The sequence below is a fragment of the Lithobates pipiens genome, unplaced genomic scaffold (assembly GCF_037356315.1).
Source record: "Lithobates pipiens isolate NorthernLeopardFrog02 unplaced genomic scaffold, aLitPip1_a1.2 Scaffold_8, whole genome shotgun sequence".
Lineage (NCBI taxonomy): Eukaryota > Metazoa > Chordata > Amphibia > Anura > Ranidae > Lithobates > Lithobates pipiens.
The window spans coordinates 595054990-595074807 of NW_027507903.1; the positions used below are offsets into that span (position 1 = coordinate 595054990).

General features: G+C 45.3%; 1 protein-coding gene across 2 annotated transcripts in view; it reads left to right on the top strand.

Moving 5' to 3' along the window:
• LOC143961249 (A.superbus venom factor 1-like) overlaps positions 1–19818 on the top strand; it is a 251857-nt gene that overhangs the window by 86228 nt on the left and 145811 nt on the right. For both annotated transcript variants that reach the window (XM_077470484.1, XM_077470485.1), the window contains exons 18-20: positions 8776–8861; positions 14003–14142; positions 15956–16165. In XM_077470484.1, the coding sequence (XP_077326610.1) occupies positions 8776–8861; positions 14003–14142; positions 15956–16165 (436 nt within the window). The remainder of the gene's footprint in view (positions 1–8775; positions 8862–14002; positions 14143–15955; positions 16166–19818) is intronic.

The following is a 19818-nucleotide window of genomic DNA, read 5'->3' on the forward strand; positions in this document are numbered from 1 at the left end:
CTCATCGTCTCGATCTGCACCCTCTTCTTCACTCTCTGCTATGTGCACCCCCAAAGACACTACCACCAACAACACCACCACCACCACCACCACATACCTTCCGCTTGAGTCACAGGAATTATTTTCCGATCCATATCAAGAGGACATTTCTGATGCGCAGCCACTCTTGGTATTGGATCAGGAAGAGGAGGTAGCAACAACCGCTACTCAGCAGTCTGATGACAGTACCCAGATCAGCCCAAGGAGGAGGTTGGTCCCCGGTGTTGCTGCCTACTCCGAGATCTCTACTTATAGCGGTGGGGAAGGTGACGTTGATGATGACGTGTCTAGTGATGTCACGTGGGTGCCCACAAGAGAGGAAGAGGAGGGGAGTTCAGAGGGAGATATGGACCAGCAGATAGGGAGGAGAAGCAGGAATAACTTACATTGCACAGGAGGGACAAAGCAGACTGCAAATGTATCAGGAGCGAGTCATCGACCATGTACGGTCACAACTGGCGCCCCCTAGGACACCGGCACATGGCTCCGCAGTGTGGGCTTTTTTTAACGTGTCCGCTGCTGACAATAGAGTTGCCATCTGCAATCTTTGCAGTCAACGCATTAGTCGCGGTAAGCCCAACACTCACCTAGGGACGACCGCCTTAAGAAGGCACATGGGCAGCCATCACCGAGCCGAGTGGGAGCAACGGAACACACAAAGCCACACTGCAGGCTCTCACCGTCCAGCCTCGTCTTCTACTTCTCCTCTCTCCTAACAATTGTCCTCCACTCCACCTTGCATCACGCCAAGCTCACGTTTTTCTGCAAAAAGGCAGGCTTCCGTGGGCCTAATGTTCGAGCGTAAAAAAATGATGACGCCGGATAACCCTCTTGCCCAACGGTTGATGGCTGGCTTGTCAGAACTCATAGCCCCCCAACTACTGCCATATAAACTGGTGGACTCAGAGGCCTTTCGCAAATTTGTGGCCATTGGAACACCACAATGGAAGGTCCCAGGAAGGAAGTATTTCTCAGAGAAGGGCATCCCAGAGCTATATGGCCATGTTCAGCGGCAAGTGAATGTATCTCTGGCACACAGTGTCGGTGCCAAGATACATCTGACCACAGACACGTGGTCTAGCAAACACGGGCAGGGAAGGTATATCACTTTTACTGCCCACTGGGTGAACCTTCTGATGGCCGTCAAGCATGTAACCCATGGCACCCGTGTAGATTTGGTTTTACCGCCACGGATTGCATGCAGACCTGACTCTTCTTCTCCTCCTCCTACTCCATCCTCCTCCCTCTCCTCCTCAGCTGCCTCCTCCTTTTCTGCTGCTAGCGTCTCTTCCGCTGCACCGCCCAAGCTCCCCAGAACCTATTCCACATGCCAGGTGAGACGTTGCCATGCCGTGCTGTGTCTGTTGTGCCTGGAAGCCAAGAGCCACACTGGCCCGGCACTCCTTTCAGCTTTGCGTTCACAGGCAGATCAGTGGCTAACACCGCTCAATTTGACAGTTGGTAAAGTGGTGTGTGACAACGGTGCCAATCTGCTTAGCGCATTAAAACAGGGCAAAATCACGCACGTGCCATGCATGGCACACGTCTTAAACTTGGTCGTGCAGCGATTCCTTGTCAAATACCCTGGGGTCCAGGACATCTTGCGGCAGGCAAGGAAAATCTCGGCCCATTTCAGAAGATCTTACACGGCCATGGCTCGCCTTGCTGACATTCAGCGGCGACACCATCTGCCGGTCAGACGTCTTATTTGCGATTGCCCGACGCGATGGAACTCAACCTTCTATATGCTTGATAGGCTGCTCCAGCAGAAACGTGCAGTTAACGTCTACCTGTATGAACTCTGCGAAAGAAACGGTTCTGGGGAGCTGGGGTTTTTTTCACCGCACCAGTGGCTGCTCATGCTCGACGCACGCAGACTTCTGCGGCCATTTGAGGAGATCACCAAACTGGTCAGTCGCAGCCATGGCGCCACATGGTACCTTATGCCTTCTTTATGGAGCGTGCATTGCGTCGTGTCGTTGATCAGGCTGTGGAGGAGCAGGAGCGAGAAGATGAGGAAGTCGCAATGCTGGATGAATTCCCAGGGGGGGCTACTCTATCTGAGACAAGTCAACAACAGGAGTCTGAAGAGGAGTCAGAGGAGGATGGTGCCAGGGCGGATGAGGAGGAGCAAGAAGAGCGTGCTTTAAACCTTTCTGGGATCCCTGTTGTGCGTGGATGGGGAGAGGAGAATGAAGAGGACGACATTATCCTGGATGATGAGCAGGAGCCAGGCCACCACACCGCTTCCACTTTAGTGCAAATGGGGGCCTTCATGTTCCAGTGTTTTAATAGGGACCCCCGTATAAAAAGCATAAGGGTCAAGGACCAGTACTGGGTGGCAACGTACTTAGACCCCCGGTACAAACACAAAATGGCGGAAATCTTACCGCCGTCGCAGAGGGCTGTCAGAATGCAGCACTTCCAGGCCTTGCTTCGAGAAATGCTGCATTCTGCTTTTGCGTGCGCTGGCAGAGGAGCAATTCCCACTCCCAGAGAAGGAGTTGCGGGTACCAATCCAACAGCGCCTGCAAGAAGAGGCCGGTTTGAAGATGTGTTGGTGACTTTGAATATGAGGTCATTCTTTCAGCCGACCCATCGACAGGTGTCATCCGGATCCAGCATCAGGGAACGCCTAGACCGTCAGGTGTCCGACTACATTGGGTTAACGGCCGATGTGGACGCTCTGAGGAGTGATGAACCCCTGGACTACTGGGTGGGCAGGCTTGACCTCTGGCCAGAGCTTGCCCAATTTGCAATCGAACTGTTGGCTTACCCCTCATCCAGTGTCCTGTCCGAAAGGACGTTCAGCGCAGCAGGGGGGATCGTGACCGATAAGCGTACTCGCCTAGCTCACGACAGTGTTAACTACCTCACATTTATAAAAATGAATGAGGCATGGATCTCGGAGGAATTCAACACATGTGACCAGTAGACCATGTATATGTCTATAAACAATTTTTTTAATCAAGCACACAGACCTTCTTTCTTCATTTGGCTCACTTCCTTGTCCCAAAAAAGCACACCGTACTATATGCCCCTACCCTCCTCTTTGAAGAGGTTGAGTGGTGTCATATTTCTACTGGGGCTGCTTATGAGGGGATCACACCATCCCTGTGCTGTGCTGACTTCCTCCTGGGGGTTCTTATTATGAGGGGATCACACCATCCCTGTGCTGTGCTGACTTACTCCTGGGGGTTCTTATTATGAGGGGATCACACCATCCCTGTGCTTTGCTGACTTCCTCCTGGGGCTGCTTACGGTGCTGCTGTCAGTGCTGTATATCACGGTGCTGGTGTGAGTGCTTAATGTCACGCTGCTGATGTCAGTGCTCTCTGTCACGGTGCTGCTGTCAGTGCTGTATATCACGGTGCTGATGTCAGTGCTGTATGTCACGCTTCTGATGTCAGTGCTCTCTATCACGGTGTTGCTGTCAATGCTGTATGTCACAGTGCTGGTGTTAATGCTTTATGTCACGCTTCTGATGTCAGTGCCCTCTATCGCGGTGCTGTTGTCAGGTGACTCTATCACGGTGCAGGTGTCATTGCTGTATGTCACGCTTCTGATGTCAGTGCTCTCTATCACGGTGCTGCTGTCAGTGCTGTATATCATGGTGCTGATGTGAGTGATTTATGTCACGCTGCTGATGTCAGTGCTCTCTATCACGGTGTTGCTGTCAATGCTGTATGTCACGGTGCTGGTGTTAATGCTTTATGTCACGCTGCTGATGTCAGTGCCCTCTATCACGGTGCTGTTGTCAGATGCCTCTATCACGGTGCATGTGTCATTGCTGTATGTCACGCTGCTGGTGATCATCTCCTGCACCCTCTTCTTTGCCTACCCTGGTCCCTGACCTTCCGTCTCCTCCATTGCCTTCATGCGCTCCACAGTCCTGAATTGTCAGAACAATTTCCCATATAAAAAAAGAATGCTTGTAGTTATCGATCCCAAATTCACCTCATACATGTGTTATGTCATTGGCCATGTGTTGGGACTATGTTTGCCCAACTAATAATTATCCTGTGGCTGCAAATTCGACCTAAAGGTTTGAAACGTTCGCCTCCCATTAAAGTCAATGGGGCCCGCCGCGAACGCTCGGTTTCGCGAACGGTCGGCCTCGTTCGCGGTCCGCGTTCGCGAAACGTCCCGTCGGAAGTTCATCCATCACTATTCTTGTATACCAAGAACACGAGTTAATTTAATACCCCGCATTGTATAGATTGTATTACATAATGGAAAGGTACAACTGTGTGGTAAAAATTCTTTAAACCCTTCATTGCTTCTATGTACCACTGGTTCCAGCTGTGATGTTGTATCTCATGTAACTGTTTTCTACTTTTCTCAATAAACGCTTTTGATGTAAAAAATAATAAAAATAATAATAAAAATAAACTACTGACATCAATCTCTCGCAGGGTTCCCCTTAATATCAATACCAGACCCAAAGGGCCTGGTAATGGACTGGGGGGGAACCCATGCCGTTTTTTTCAATGATTTGTATCTATATTGCAGAGACCCGACAATTCCTTACAGCCGCAAACAGTTTTAAATTACTTTTTTTTCCTTTAAAAACGTCATTTTGCTGTGGCATTGATCTAAACACAGGAAAGATGTGCTACTTTACAGGCATATTATGGAGACCCCCCAAGCATGATATTTAAAGGAATATTTCATTTTTATTGTTTCACTTTAACCAATTCAGCCCCAGACGATTTGGCTGGCCAAAGAGCAGAGCGCTTTTTGCAATTCGGCACTGCTTTGCTTTAACTGACAATTGCGCAGTCATGCGACGTAGCTCCCAAACAAAATTGATGTCCTTTTTTTCCCACAAATAGAGCTTTCTTTTGGTGGTATTTGATCACCCTTGCGGTTTTTATTTTTTGCGCTATTATTGATTGGTTTGCGCAAAAGTTATAGCGTTTATAAAATAGGGGATAGTTTTATGCCATTTTTATTAACAATTAATTTTTTACTAGTAATGGCGGCGATCAGCGATTTTTATTGTGACTGCAACATTATGGCGGACACATCGGACATTTTTGACACATTTTTGGGACCATTGTCATTTATACAGCAATCACTGCTATATAAATGCAGTGATTCCTGTGTAAATGACACTGACAGTGAAGGGGTTAACCAGTGGGTGGCAGTTTAGGGGTTAAGTTTTCCTAGGGGTGTGTTACTAACTGTTGGGGGCTGGGCTTTAATTTAGTGAACACTGATCTCTGCTCCAATCACATGGAGCAGAGATCAGCGTCACTAGTTGCTAGGCAGAACGGGGAAATGTTTACAACAACATTTCCTCGTTCAGCCGCCCCATGAGACGAGAGTTTGCGAGACCCGCGACCGGACTCACGGGGGTCCCGACCAGCACACGAGCGCGCCGCCGCCGGTACGCTCGTGATGGCAGGGCGTCAAATTTAAAGGGACGTACAGGTACGCCTATTTGCCTGCCCGTGCCATTCTGCCGACGTACATCGGCGTGCGCTGGTCGGGAACTGGTTAAGGAGTATTCTAGGTTCACCCATAATTTGGAGTCAACAGCATATTTCCACTCAGCTAGTCTAGACAATATAACAGCATGATAATATGTTTTGAAGTTTGGGAGGGCCAGTCCCCCGAAGTCCTTGGAGCGAAATAATACCTCTTTAAACTCTGGGGTGGCTGTTCTTCCAAATAAATCGAGAGATCATGGCTTGCAGGATGGTGAGTGAAGAACCCTATAGGAACACCCAATGGAATAATTTGGAAAATGAAGAGAATACGGGTAATATGTTCATTTTGAAAATATTGACCTTGCCTAACCAGGAATGTGAAAGACTGTTCCATTTTCTTAAATCTTCTTTGATGCTATTCAATAAAGGGATATATTTATGTTTGAAAAGGGAGTGGGTGTTAGGGGTAAGATATATACCTAGATATTTCATACTTTGTTGTACCCATCTAAAGGGAAAAAGGGGTTTCAATGATTCTACCTCTGGCTTAGGGAGATTGATGTTTAATATGTCAGACTTGGAAAGATTGATTTTAAAGTTAGAGAACATTTGGAAAGTAGAGAAGGCTGACATTAAGTTAGGTAATGAGATACATGGTCTCTGGATAAAAAATAGGATGTCATCCGCATACGCTGCATATTTGTGGGTTTTGTTGCCTACCTTGATGCCGTGTATATTAACGTTATGCCTAATTGTGTCCAGAAAGGGTTCTAGAGTAATGGAAAATAGGAGAGGGGATAAGGGGCATCCCTGTCTGGTACCGTAATGTATTGTAAATGAGTCACTTAGTGTACCATTTATGTAAATTTGTGCAGTAGGGTTAGAATAAAGGCAGGAAATAGGATGATACATTTTAGGACCCAGTCCAAAGTGGCGTAAGGTCAGTTTGACATAGTCCCAATCCACCCTGTCGAGCGCTTTTTCAGCATCGGTGGAGAGGAGTAGGGTGGATCCCTACATATTGGATTAGGGATATTGCTCAAAGGGAATTATCTTTAGCTTCTCTTTTGGGTATGAAACCAGTTTGGTCTGTTGAGATCCTTCTGGGTATCAGATCACATTTTATGACCAATTTGTGCAGAAATCCATATCATTCCAAAAGGGTTCACATACTTTTTTTTGCAACTGTATATATGAGAGATCTTTCTTGCGACCCCTCCTGGGAGGCTACTGATTGGATACAGAGCAGCTGGTCAGATGTGGAAGAGATGAGACCATAGCTGAAAGAAAGAAAGGAATTGTTTTGAGTCTTTCTGACTCATGTATGAGGTGAGCAGGTATAACGGCTGGTGAAGGTGTGCACATAATCTGCTGAAGACACGACTTACACAGTGGTGGATGATATATGAATTGAGAAGTCACAATAGTTCAGTGCAGAAAAGTTTCAGCATATGAACTTTAATTTAACACATTATTATATAGATTTACAGTATTTATTTATTTGAATATAATTTGATATCACTGGATATTTCACAATAGATTAATAGCGCTGCACTAATAAACTATACGTGGTCAAACCTCCTCCCTTGAAGCTGGAAATCACTGTAGTAGACACCGCTACTCATGTGATCTCCACTAGCTTCTGGGTTCCGTCTGCTCTGCGACAGAAGGTCGCTTGTTTTGCACGGGTGCCATTTTGAGAACGCTTGGCATTTTCTCAATGTATGCAAAGCATTTTCTGATTGGACGAGGTTGAGATTGTGATGTCATTTTCCCACATCTGCACCTTATCCCATCAGAGAACTCATTAAATGAGAAATTTCAAAGCATTCTCTGAATGACACCCGTGTGTAGAAAGCGTCCCCCTGTAATGCAGTTTGTACAGGTATATACAGTACATAATAATTTATGTATACTACACAATATACATTTTTTATGTAGAAAATATTATTATTGATTGCTTTATTTATGTTATTGTAGCATAGTTGCTGTTGGCACTGCACTTTATAGTAGGTTTTCACATGCAGCAGAGTAGCCACTCAACACGGGACCCAGAAGCAAGTGGAGAACACTGTAGAAGCAGTGCCTACTCCAGTGATTTGTACCTTCCAAGGTGATTGGCCAGGTGTGGTACATGCATAAGCTGGACGAATGTAATTATCTAAAAATATCTATACTTAGAATTCTGCAATGTTATGATTTTTCGATTTGAACTCCCTTTTCATTTTTTAGGCACTCCGTCTTAGGCTACTTTCACACTTAGCCCTTGTACACACGGTCGGAGATTCCGACGGAATGTGTCCGATCGGACCGTTTTGTCGGATATTCCAACTGTGTGTGGTCTCCATCGGACTGTTTCCGTCGGATACTCCGACGGACCAAGTTTTCCAACTTGTTGGTAACATTTTTCGACAAAATGCTCCGATCGGACATACTCCGATCATGTGTAGAGAATTCTGATCGGACAAAGTGCCACGCATGCTCAGATCAAATTCCTACATCAAAGCTATTGGCTACTAGTCTGAACGTAGTCCCGTCGTAACGAAATAACGTCATCACGTTCTGAACGATCGGATTTTCCGACAACTTCGTCCGACTGTGTGTATACAACAGATTCGGGCAAAATCTGACGGATTTGGTTGTCGGAATGTCCGACCGTGTGTACAAGGGCTTAGACCGCCCAATCGTTATCGGTAAAGGATCGCTAGTTTTAGCAGTGCTTTACCAGCTCGATGCGGGCAGAAGCGGGGCACTTTTAACACTAAAGAAGGGCTTAACAAGGGGTTAAAAGCACCCTAAAAGCGCCGCTGCTGAAGTGCTTTGCAGGCAATTCGGCATTGATTTTAATGGAGGGGCAGCGCCCCAAAGATGCTGCTTACAGGATTTTTTTTTCTGTCCTGCAAGTGAACGGCCCCAGTGTAAAAGCACTCAGCCTTTCACACTGAGGAGGCTTGTGAGATGCTTTTCAGGTGCTTTTTTAGCGCTAAAACCTCTGAAAAATGCCTTCAGTGTGAAAGGGGTCTTAATACTTTACTAGTGTGTGGTTACTATGCAGAGATTCATACATGCAATTCATTAAATGTTATAGTCAGAAAGTGTGGATGTGATTGTTACTGAACCCTACGCCAATGAGAAGCAGGGAGAAAAACAGCCTGTGTCAAAAGTTTTTGTTTGAGGCACAATTGTCATATTGCATCCTAGCAACCCTATGGCCTGAGTATGGGATATATTGTACACATGTATATGAAAGGGATCTTTAAAGCAAACAATGTTTTAAATATCTGTTTTCTTTTCCATGAAGTGTTTCCACCAAAGCCCTCTATGTGGTTCTTAAGGACAACATTGCTACATGGGAAGTTGTGGCTGTAAGCTTTGTTGAAGGCAAAGGTATATATACCAGCTGTGTTTTGGAGATTTTTAACATTCAAGTGTGAAAGAATACAAATGACATAGTATGAAGATAATGGTAACTCATGTAAGAGATGTGTGGTTTGGGATTAGATGGTGTTTCCTCAGGTGGGATGGATGTGATATAGAATGAGATGGTGGGGTTGGTTTACTAAAACTGGACAGTGCAAAATCTGGTGCAACTGTGCATGACAGCCAATCAGCTTCTAACTTCAGCTTGTTCAATTAAAGAGGTTAGGCCTATAATAAGGCTTACCTGTAGCTACCCCAGATATCTCCTAAACTTGCACAGTATAGGAGATATCCCCTGTATCTGCATGTGCAAAAAGCCATCGGCACATGCGCACTGAAACAACGGCATGCGCGGGAATGATGTAATCGCGGCTCCGGCCAATCACAGTGCCGGAGACCGCGATACCCGGAAGTAACCCCGGAGCGGTGTACGAGGACCACTGCGGGGGCTTCGATCTAAGGTAAGTAATTCATAATGAGCTAGTATGCTATGCCTTTGTCTTGCAGTTTTTTTTTTGTTTTTTTTTTGTTAGTGTGTTACAACCACTTTAAGATTTACTAATAAAACCTGGAAGATGATTTGCTGGTTTCTATATAGAGCTGCTCCAGATTTGCACTCTCCAGTTTTAGTAAATCAACCCTGGTGTTTCTTTCTATAGGATCTATATGATTTTGAATAGGGATGGTGTTTCTTCACATAGGATGTGCATGATTTAGGTTGGGATTAGTGTTTCATCATGTAAGATGTGTGTGATTTAAGATGGAATGGTGTACTCTCATGTAAGATGGTTGTATTATATGATGAGACAATGTTTCCTCATGTAGGATGAGTGTGATTTAAGATGGGAAGGTGTTCCATCATGTAGTATGGGTGTGATTTAGGATGGGAAGGTGTTCCCTCATGTAGGATGGGTGTGATTCAGGACTATTTTTAATGCAGGGCAAAAGGGGCAGCTGCCCTGGGTCCCATCATTGTAGAGGGGCCCAAAGCAGCTGCCTCATATTTGCCAACAATCCCAGTTTAAATTCCCTTATCCTTTGAAGTTTTAGTCCCGTGCTGTGTCCCAATATCTCAGTGTAAACTTCTGCTGCTGCTGCCCTATTACCATGTGCAGATGGCTCACCTGTGTTTACATGTAAATAACTTGCATTGATATGTAAATAGTTGTGGACCGCGACATTGATATTTAAATAGTAGCGGCATGCATATGTATATCATGTCCCCCTGAGGTCACATCCACCATCACTTCTGCTGAATGCAGCCCACTGGGGAGGTAAAGGAGCATGCTTAAAAGTCCTGCCTACAACTGTGGTCATTAAGCCTAACATCATGTTCTGCAAAAGTAAGCAAATTGGAGGTGGAACCCTTTTTCAAAATAACATGGTGCCATAGCACCCTGAATTTTGGCAATCGATTAGTGAGCAGTAATGCTGTGCACTAACCTCTTGCAACCAATCAGTGAGCATTATCAATGTGCAGTAACCTCTAAAAACCCATTAGTGAGTGGTCTACATGTTCAGTAACCTCTAGCATTCAATCAGTGAGCATTATTGATGTACAGTAATCTCTAGCAACCAATCAACAAGCAGAAGTCATGTGCTGTAACCTCTAGAAAATAACAGTGAGCCATGATGCCAGCCAGTCAGTGAACGGTAATGATACATTGTAACTTCTGGCAACCAATCACAATCGCTGCCTGATCTGATTCAGTAAACTGATTTTGAGTCTAGCTGCTATTTATTGTTGGTCTCAAAGCATGTATAGTGCGAAATTGCATGGAGGAGGGGGCCCAAGAAAATGTTTGCTCAGGGTCCAGTCAATATTAAAGACGGCCCTGGTGTGATTTAAGATGGGAATGTGTTGCCTCATGTAGGATGGGTGTGATTTAGGATGGGATGGTGTACTCTCATGTAGGATGGGTGCGATTTAGGATGGGATGGTGTACTCTCATGTAGGATGGGTGCGATTTAGGATGGGATGGTGTACTCTCATGTAGGATGGGTGCGATTTAGGATGGGATGGTGTACTCATGTAGGATGGGTGCGATTTAGGATGGTAAAGTGTTCCCTCATGTAGTATGGGTCTGATTTAGGATGGGAAGGTGTTCCCTCATGTAGTATGGGTCTGATTTAGGATGGAATGGTGTTCCCTCATGTAGGATGGGTGTGATTTAGGATGGTAAAGTGTTCCCTCATGTAGTATGGGTCTGATTTAGGATGGCAAGGTGTTCCTTCATGAAGGATAGGTGTGATTTAGGATGGGATGGTGTTCCCTCATGTAGGATGGGTGTGATTTAGGATGGTAAAGTGTTCCCTCATGTAGTATGGGTCTGATTTAGAATGGCAAGGTGTTCCCTCATGAAGGATAGGTGTGATTTAGGATGGGATGGTGTTTCCTCATGTAGGATAGGTGTGATTTAGGATGGGAATGGTGTTTCCTCATGTAGGATGGGTGTGATTTAGGATGGGAATGTGTTGCCTCATGTAGGATGGGTGTGATTTAGGATGGGAAGGTGTTCCCTCATGTAGTATGGGTCTGATTTAGGATGGGAAGGTGTTCCCTCATGAAGGATAGGTGTGATTTAGGATGGAAATGTATTCCCTCATGTAGGATGGGTGTGATTTAGGATGGGATGCTGTTCTCTCATCTAGGATGGGTGCAATTTATGATGAGGATGAGGTTTTCCTGATAAAATGCCTGTGATATAAGACACGGGTACTAGTGCTGGGCTGTAGCTATGCATGTGGGAACGATCTTTAACCACTTCCCACCCGGCCAATGCACATATACGGCCGGGTGGGAGCCGTCTACTTCTGATAGGACGTTTAGGAACGCAGTGGCGCAATCCCGATGTGCTCGTGTCACCCGGACACAGCGCATTTTAGATCGGCAGGCGGGCTCTGTGATTGGCCCTCCTGATCACATGACGGCCGTATCCAATCACGGCCGTCATGTGATGTAAACAAACAGCCGGTTGCTAGGCAATCGGCTCCTCCTCTCCTCACACAGAAGTCATCGCGGAGGAGAGGAGAGCAGATCGCTGCAGCCGGCTGATGATCAGTGAGTATGAGCTGTTTTTTACTCACTGATCATCAGTCTAGTGTAAACACACAACACACCACACAGTATAAACACAGTGTCCAAACATATGTCCCCAAAACACACATGTCCCCAAAACACACATGTCCCCAAAACATACATGTCCCCAAATAATAAAAACACATGTCCCTAATAATAAAAACATGTCCACCACATATGTCCCACTAAAATCACATGTCCCAATGATTATCTGCACACATCTGTACATGATCATTTGCGTACATATGTCCGTGATCACACAAACCAATTATTATACACTTAACGGAATTTTTTTTACCAAAAACATGTAGCAGAATACATTTTGGCTTAAATTTATGACAAAATTAGATTTTATTGGATTTCTTTTAAAATAGAAAAAAGAAAATATTGTTTTTTTTCCAAATTTCTGCTTTATGCGCTTATATTGCAAAAAATAAAAAACGGAGTCGTGAATAAATAACACCAAAATAAAGCTCTATTTGTGCGAACAAAATGATAAAAATTTAATTTGGGTACAGCGTAGCATGACTGCGCAATTGTCACTGAAAGCGCTAGAGCGATGAAAGCTGAAAATTGGGCTGGGAAGGAAGGGGGCAAAAGTGCCCTGTATTGTAGTGGTTATAACAGATGAGTGTGGGGGTCTATGTTTCTGCATGTAGTTAAGATGGCGTTGATGTATCTTCCTGTATAACAGGTATGAATTAGTATAGGATGGTGTTTCCTAATATAGAATGTTTCTGATATGGGATGGCGTCTCCTCATATAGGATAGGTGTGAATCAGAACAGGGATGGGGTTTCCTCATGTAAGATGGGTGTGATTTATAATGTTTCATGATTTGGAATGGTGTTTCCTCATATAAAATATCTGTAATTTAGGATGGGGATGGTGTTTCCTCATGTAGGATGTATGTGACATAGGCAATGTATTGGATTTCCTCATGAAGGAAATGCGTGATTTATGGCAGGGATGGAAATACTTCATATAGTATGTAAGGTAATTAACATGGAATTGGGTTTCTTCCTGCAGGATGTGTGTTATTTAGGATGGGATGGTATATTCTCATGTAGGATGGGTGTGATTGCGGATAGGAATGTTTTTTTTTTTTTCCTTTATTTAGGATGTGCAGAATGTAATTTAGGATGGTGGTGATGTTTCCTCATGTAGGATGGGTGTTATATAGGATGGGTGGGGGGATGGTTCCCTCATGTAGCATTGGTATGATTTAGAATGTGGGTCATGCTTCCATTTGTAAGTGTGATTTAGGATAAAGATGGAGAGTTTCCTCATGTAGGATGGGTGTGAATTAGGATGGGGATGGTGTTTCCTCATGTAGAATGGATGTGATTTAAGACAGGGATTATGGTTCCTCATGTAGGATGGGTGATATTTAGGACAAGGATGGGGTTTAATCTTGTAGGGTTTAATTGATTTTTAATGTGGATGCTGTTGGTGGTTGCTGTGGATGGTGTTTCCTTATGTACCATATGTGTAATTTAGGAGAAGGATGATGTTACTTCATGAAGGATGCATGTTATACAGTATATGCCAGGTATATATTTTTCCCAAGTTGTATATGTGAAATTTAGGGTACAGATGGCGCTTCCTGATGTAGAATGTGTGCAATTTAGGGTGGGGATGGTGTTTCTTTATATAGGATGTGTGAACAAGTATGGTCTTTTTATCAGGAAACTATGTGATTTAGGATGGGATGGTATTTCCTCATGATAGATGGGAGTAATTTAGGGATGGATGTTCTTTCCTCATGTAATATGAATGTTGTTTAGAATAGGGATGGTCTTTCTTCGGTATCTTCAGATATGTGTAATTTAGGATGGGGATAATGTAGGATGCATGTGCTATAGAAGGTTGATGGGAGTTTCGTTATGTAGGATGGCTGTGTTATGAGACAGATGTGGTGTTTCATTATGAAGGATATTTTTTACCAATTTATAACTTTTCTATAGAGTATTTATGTTTTTTTTTTTTTTTTTTAACTATTTCTATGTTCTTCAACGTTGCGTCTGAAGGTATCTGTGTGGCTCCACCATTTGAACTCAAAGTTGTGAAAAGTTTTTTCATTGATCTAAAATTACCATTCTCGGTGGAGCTAAATGAACAGGTGGAAATCTATGCCATTATTTTTAATAATAATGAACATCAAATTAAGGCAAGTAAACCATATGAGTTTCTCACTGAAGTGTTGCCATTTTTACACAGTTGCCAATCTTCAAAATACAATTGGGTTGATTTGCTAAAGGCAAATAGAATGTGCACTTTTCAAAGTGCTGTTGCATTCTGCAAGAGCAGTTGCTCCAAAGCTTAGTAAATGAGGTAAAGCTTCACTTTGCGAAGGATACCCAATCATGTGCAAGGAAAACAGCTTTTTGCTTGCACATGATTGGATGATGGAAGTCAGCGAAGCTTCTGCTCATTTCCTAAGCTCTGGAGCAACTTCACTTGCAGAGTGCAACTGCACTTTGCAAATTTCACAGTCTATTTGGCCTTAGTAAATCAACCCCAATGTGGCCATAGCCACGTACACACGATTGGACTATCCGGTGGACCCGTCAGACTTTGCAGCGGAGGTCTGCCGGGCTTTTCGAATGAGCGGACCTGCCCACACACGACCGGACTTTTCCGGCGGACTAGGTCTGGCGGATAATCTGCCGGACTATGGCGGGAGTCCGCTGGACTTTTGAAATGAACGGACTTGCCCACACACGGGGTAAAATCTGTTCATTTTGAACGTGGCTCCAGGTAGACGGAACTAGTGAGGGAAGTTAATGTCGCAGAAAAAACGGCTTGGAGGTCCCCCCAAAGTCCATATCAGACCCTTATCTGAGCACGCAGCCCAGCCGGTCAGGAAAGGGGGTGGGGACGAGAGAATGCCCCCCCTCCTGAGCTGTATCAGGCTGTATGCCCTCAACATGGTGGGGTGCTTTGGGGAAGGGGGGCCCTGCAGCCCCCCCACCCCAAAGCACCTTGTCCCCATGTTGTTGAGGACAAGGGCCTCTTCCCAACAACCCTGGCCGTTGGTTGTCAGGGCCTGTGGGCGGGGGGCTTATCAGAATCCGGGAGCCCCCTTTAATAAGGGGGCCCCCAGATTCCGCCCCCCCAAATCCATGTGAATGAGTATGGGGTAAATGGTACATCTGGGCAAAAAGTGTACATAAAAAAAACATAACACAGGTTTTTAAAATACTTTATTAGACAGCTCCAGGGGTCTTCTCTTCTTCTGTTTTCGGGGTCTTCTCACCGGACTCCTCTGCTATCTTCTGCTAGCTCTTTTACTAGTGGAGGAGCCTGGCTGAATGGGTAGGTGTACCATGTACCCCATACTCATTCACATAGGGTGGGAGGCCGGAATCTGGGGGCTCCCTTATTAAAGGGGACTCCTAGACTCTGATAAGCCCCCCGCCCGCAGACCCCGACAACCAACAGCCAGGGTTGTCGGGAAGGACCAAGTCCACCAGATAGTCCGATCGTGTGTACACGGCATAAGAGGAGTTTTAATATTAGGCCTGCTGTATCAAATGACTCATTAAATGACCTTGGGCAAAGGTGTAAATCGAGATATACTATGCATGTAGTTTAAGATAATTTGAAAAAGCTTTAATAATCACTGCAGTGAGAAATGGCCATTCTGAAAAATGTGCTTCACAGGCTACTTATTTATCAACCTGTCACATTGATGTACTTTGATTTTGTGTTAACTCATGGCTCGGGGGAAAAACAAAATGATTAATTTTGATAATATTTTGGCACAAAAAGATGTTTGCTGTATGTAGTTTTAGTTAAGGGTTATACAGTAGCTTCAGCACTTGTGCAACCTACAAAAACTGTATGCAACTAGTAAAAATGAATCCTGGCCAATAGATTCTTCTTCCATTTCATAATGTAATTTACTATAATTAGGATTTTGGCACACCATAAAGTATGAAGCTAAAAATTCTAATAATTTGGCTATTTTTTTTAACCAGGTCCATGTGGAGTGGGTCCACAGTCCAGAATTGTGCAGTGCTTTTAACAAGCAGCTGCCATACAATCAAGAAGTAACAATTCAATCTTTCTCATCTGTAAGACTCCCATTTGTCTTTGTCCCAACATCCTTCGGTAGCCATAATGTTGAAATAAGGGCAACTGCTGGGCTGTATGTCTCAGATGGTATCCAGAAAAAGATAAAGGTGGTGGTAAGTAGGAGAGAATGTGGAAGAGTCTGGTTGAGCGCACGTAACATATAGCTAACAAATAACATCCTTCTTTTGAATGATCATTCTTAATATTCAAATAAATAGGCTCATCATCAAAAATCATGGCTTGTTACTATAAACTATTGTGGGCCTTTTACCTTTTGCTAGTGTTTAGTTCAAGCTCTGTAAATTCATCCACAAATTGCTAAATGTATTTGCATGCATGCTCCTCCCTGATGTGAAAAAATCTATCAATATTTAAATTGTATTTCTTATTCAGGTCCCATTCATACTTCTATTATATAAAACTTAACATCAAACACTGTAAAAAATGTCACTGTAAAAAATATATCACTGTAAAAAATTATATACATATACATGCACACTAGTGTTACTATATCATTACATCTATACAATCCTTCCCGATAATGCAATTTTACTTGCGAAATGCATAGAGGCTGCTGGGACACACAAAACGATAGCGAGGCTTGGGACGCATGCTGGAAGAGGAGAGACACATCAATACCCTCACGTTTTCTCACGGAAGGCAATTCCGGCTCTCTACCGGCATGTGGAAGGCAATGTCCTTGCCTCGCTGGACAGGGCGGTCGGCGGTAAGGTGCATGTTACCGCTGACTCATGGTCCAGCAGGCATGGACAGGGACGTTACCTGTCTTTCACGGCCCATTGGGTCACTCTTCTGGCAGCTGGGAAGGATGCAGGACAAGGTGCAGTAGTGTTGGAGGTTGTTCCGCCACCACGCCTCCAAAATGCTACTATTGGTTGTGACACACCTCTCTCCTCCACCCCCTCCTCTTCTTCTTCCTCCATGTCCTCTTCCAGTGCTCTGTCCTCAGAACCAGCGGTGCTCCGTAGGCGTTCCAGGGGCTACGCAAGTACGCAGGCAAAACGATGCCATGCCGTGCTTGCGCTGGTTTGTTTGGGGGACAGGAGCCACACTGGGGTGGATGTTTTGTCAGCTCTGCAGGGGCAGGCCGAGAGGTGGTTGACGCCACGCCAGCTTAAGCCAGGAATGGTGGTTTGCGACAATGGCACCAACCTCCTCTCCGCCCTCCGACAGGGACAACTGACCCATGTGCCCTGTGCAGCTCACGTCCTTAACCCGGTATTGCAGTGGTTCTTGGGCAGGTACCCCGGCTTACAGGATGTCCTGAAGCAGGCCAGGAAAGTCTGTGTGCATTTCCGCCGATCATTTAATGCCTGTGCTCGGCTGGCTGAGCTCCAAAAGGAGTTGAACCTGCCCAAGAACCGCCTTATATGTGACATGCCCACCAGGTGGAACTCAACGTTAACCATGCTGCAGCGGCTGCACACGCAGCAGAGGGCCATCAATGAGTACCTGTGCGACTACAGCACCAGGACAGGGTCAGGGGAGCTCGGTTTTTTCTCACCACGCCAGTGGGGCATGATCAGGGATGCATGCACTGTCCTGTCACCGTTTGAGGAGGCCACAAGGATGGTGAGCAGTGACAGTGCATGCATCAGTGACACTGTACCTCTTGTCCACCTCTTGGAGCATACGCTGCGTGGAATAATGGACAGGGCACTTGAGGCAGAACAGAGGCAGGAAGAGGAGGACTTCCTTGCCTCTCAAGGCCCCCTTTATCCAGACAGGGTTCCTGCTGTGCCACCCATCACACAAGAAGAGGATGAGGAGGAGGAGGAGGAGGATTGTGTCAGCATGGAGGTGGAGGCTGGCACTCAGCATCAGCATCAGCACGTGGCTGGGAGGAGGTAGCTGCGGATCATGTTGTCCTTAGTGACCCAGAGGACTCCGGACCGAATGCCTCAGCTAACCTACGCTGCATGGCCTCCCTGATCCTGCAAAGCCTGCGGAAGGATCCTCATATTCTTCGGATCAAGGAGAGGGATCATTACTGGCTGGCCACTCTCCTTGATCCACGGTACAAGGGTAAGGTTGCCGACCTTATCTTGCCATCGCAGAGGGAGCAGAGGATAAGACATCTCCGGGAGGCCTTGCAGAAAGGTCTGTGCAACACGTTCCCAGAGACTGGGAGGTTACAAACTCCTGGTCCTGGACAACGTGTTGCTGAGGCATCGGTCAGAAGGAGCGGTGGAGAAGGTGGCCGTCTGACTGATGCTTTCAGACAATTTTTTAGTCCGCAGCCCCAAGGTATGATCGGTTCCAGCAACCATCGCCAGCGTCTGATTTACATGGTGCAGAAATACCTAGGGGCAAGGTCAGACTTGGACACCTTTCCCACCAAAAATCCTCTGGCTTACTGGGTCTTGAGGATGGATCAATAGCCAGAGCTTGCACAGTATGCAATTGAGCTACTGGCCTGTCCTGCATCCAGCGTTCTTTCGGAACGCACCTTCAGTGCTGCTGGTGGCTTTGTTACCAATCACAGGGTGCGCCTGTCCACCGAATCAGTTGATCGACTGACCTTCATCAAGATGAATCAGTCTTGGATCACCCACAGCTACCAAGCACCTGAAGCTGATGTAACCGAATAATTTTTTTTGAAATATCACATCCCTTCAAGACTGCCTATGCTGATGCTGAGTGACTGTCCTGTTATGTTGATTGTCTATCCTCTTCCTCCTCCGCTGATATGTTGGAAGAATATTTCAGGCTCTGGGTGATGCCATCAGCCCAATTTTTCTGCCCCTGTTTAACAGTGGCGTTTAATTACAATTTTTGATGCAATGCTTTGCAGCAGGGCTAATTCCTGCAAAAAAACTAGAGTATATGGGAGAGGTTGCAGTTTGGTGGCACCAGCACCAGTGCCTAAGGCCCAATTTTTCTGCCCCTGTTTAACAGGGGCGTTTAATTACAATTTTTGATGCAATGCTTTACAGCAGGGCTAATTCCTGCAATAAAACAAGAGTATATGGGAGAGGTTGCAGTGTCGTGGCACCAGTGCCTAAGGCCCAATTTTTCTGCCCCTGTTTAACAGGGACATGTAATTACAATTCTTGATATAATATTTCACAGGAGGGCCCATTCCTGTGCCCACCCAGAGTAACTGTGAGGACTTATAGTGTTGTGGCACCAGCACCACAACCACCAAAGGTCAATTTTTCTACCACTGTTCAACAATGGCATGTAATTACAATTCTTGATATAATCGTTCCCAGCAGGGCGCTCCAGCGCCCACCAAGAGTCACTTTGAGGGCTTACAATGTTGTGGCAAAACCAACACCTTGTTCCGCCATTTCTGCAGAGCATATAGGGCAGGCCCCTACTTTCAAACATCCAACTTACAAACATCTCCTACTTGCAAACGGAAGGAGACAACAGCAAGTGAGATGAAAAAAGATGTATGACAAAACAAATTATACAGTGGTGATAACCCTTCCCTATGTTTTCCAAAAAGCTTAAAAATTGTTTTTTTGACTGGAGCTACACTTTAAAAATGTACCAGTTGAAAATTACAAACAGATTCAACTTAACACAACAAACCTACACAGTCCCTGTCTTGTTTGCACCGCCTGTATACTGCTGTTCTGAGTATATAGGGCCTGGGGGCCACACGCATTTCCTTTTTTTAATATGGGTACTGGGTTCCCCTTAATATGCGTACAAGACCCAAATAGGCTGGTAATGGGCAGGGAGGGCTACCCATGCCATTTTTCTCAATGATTTTCAACCATATTGCAGGAACCAG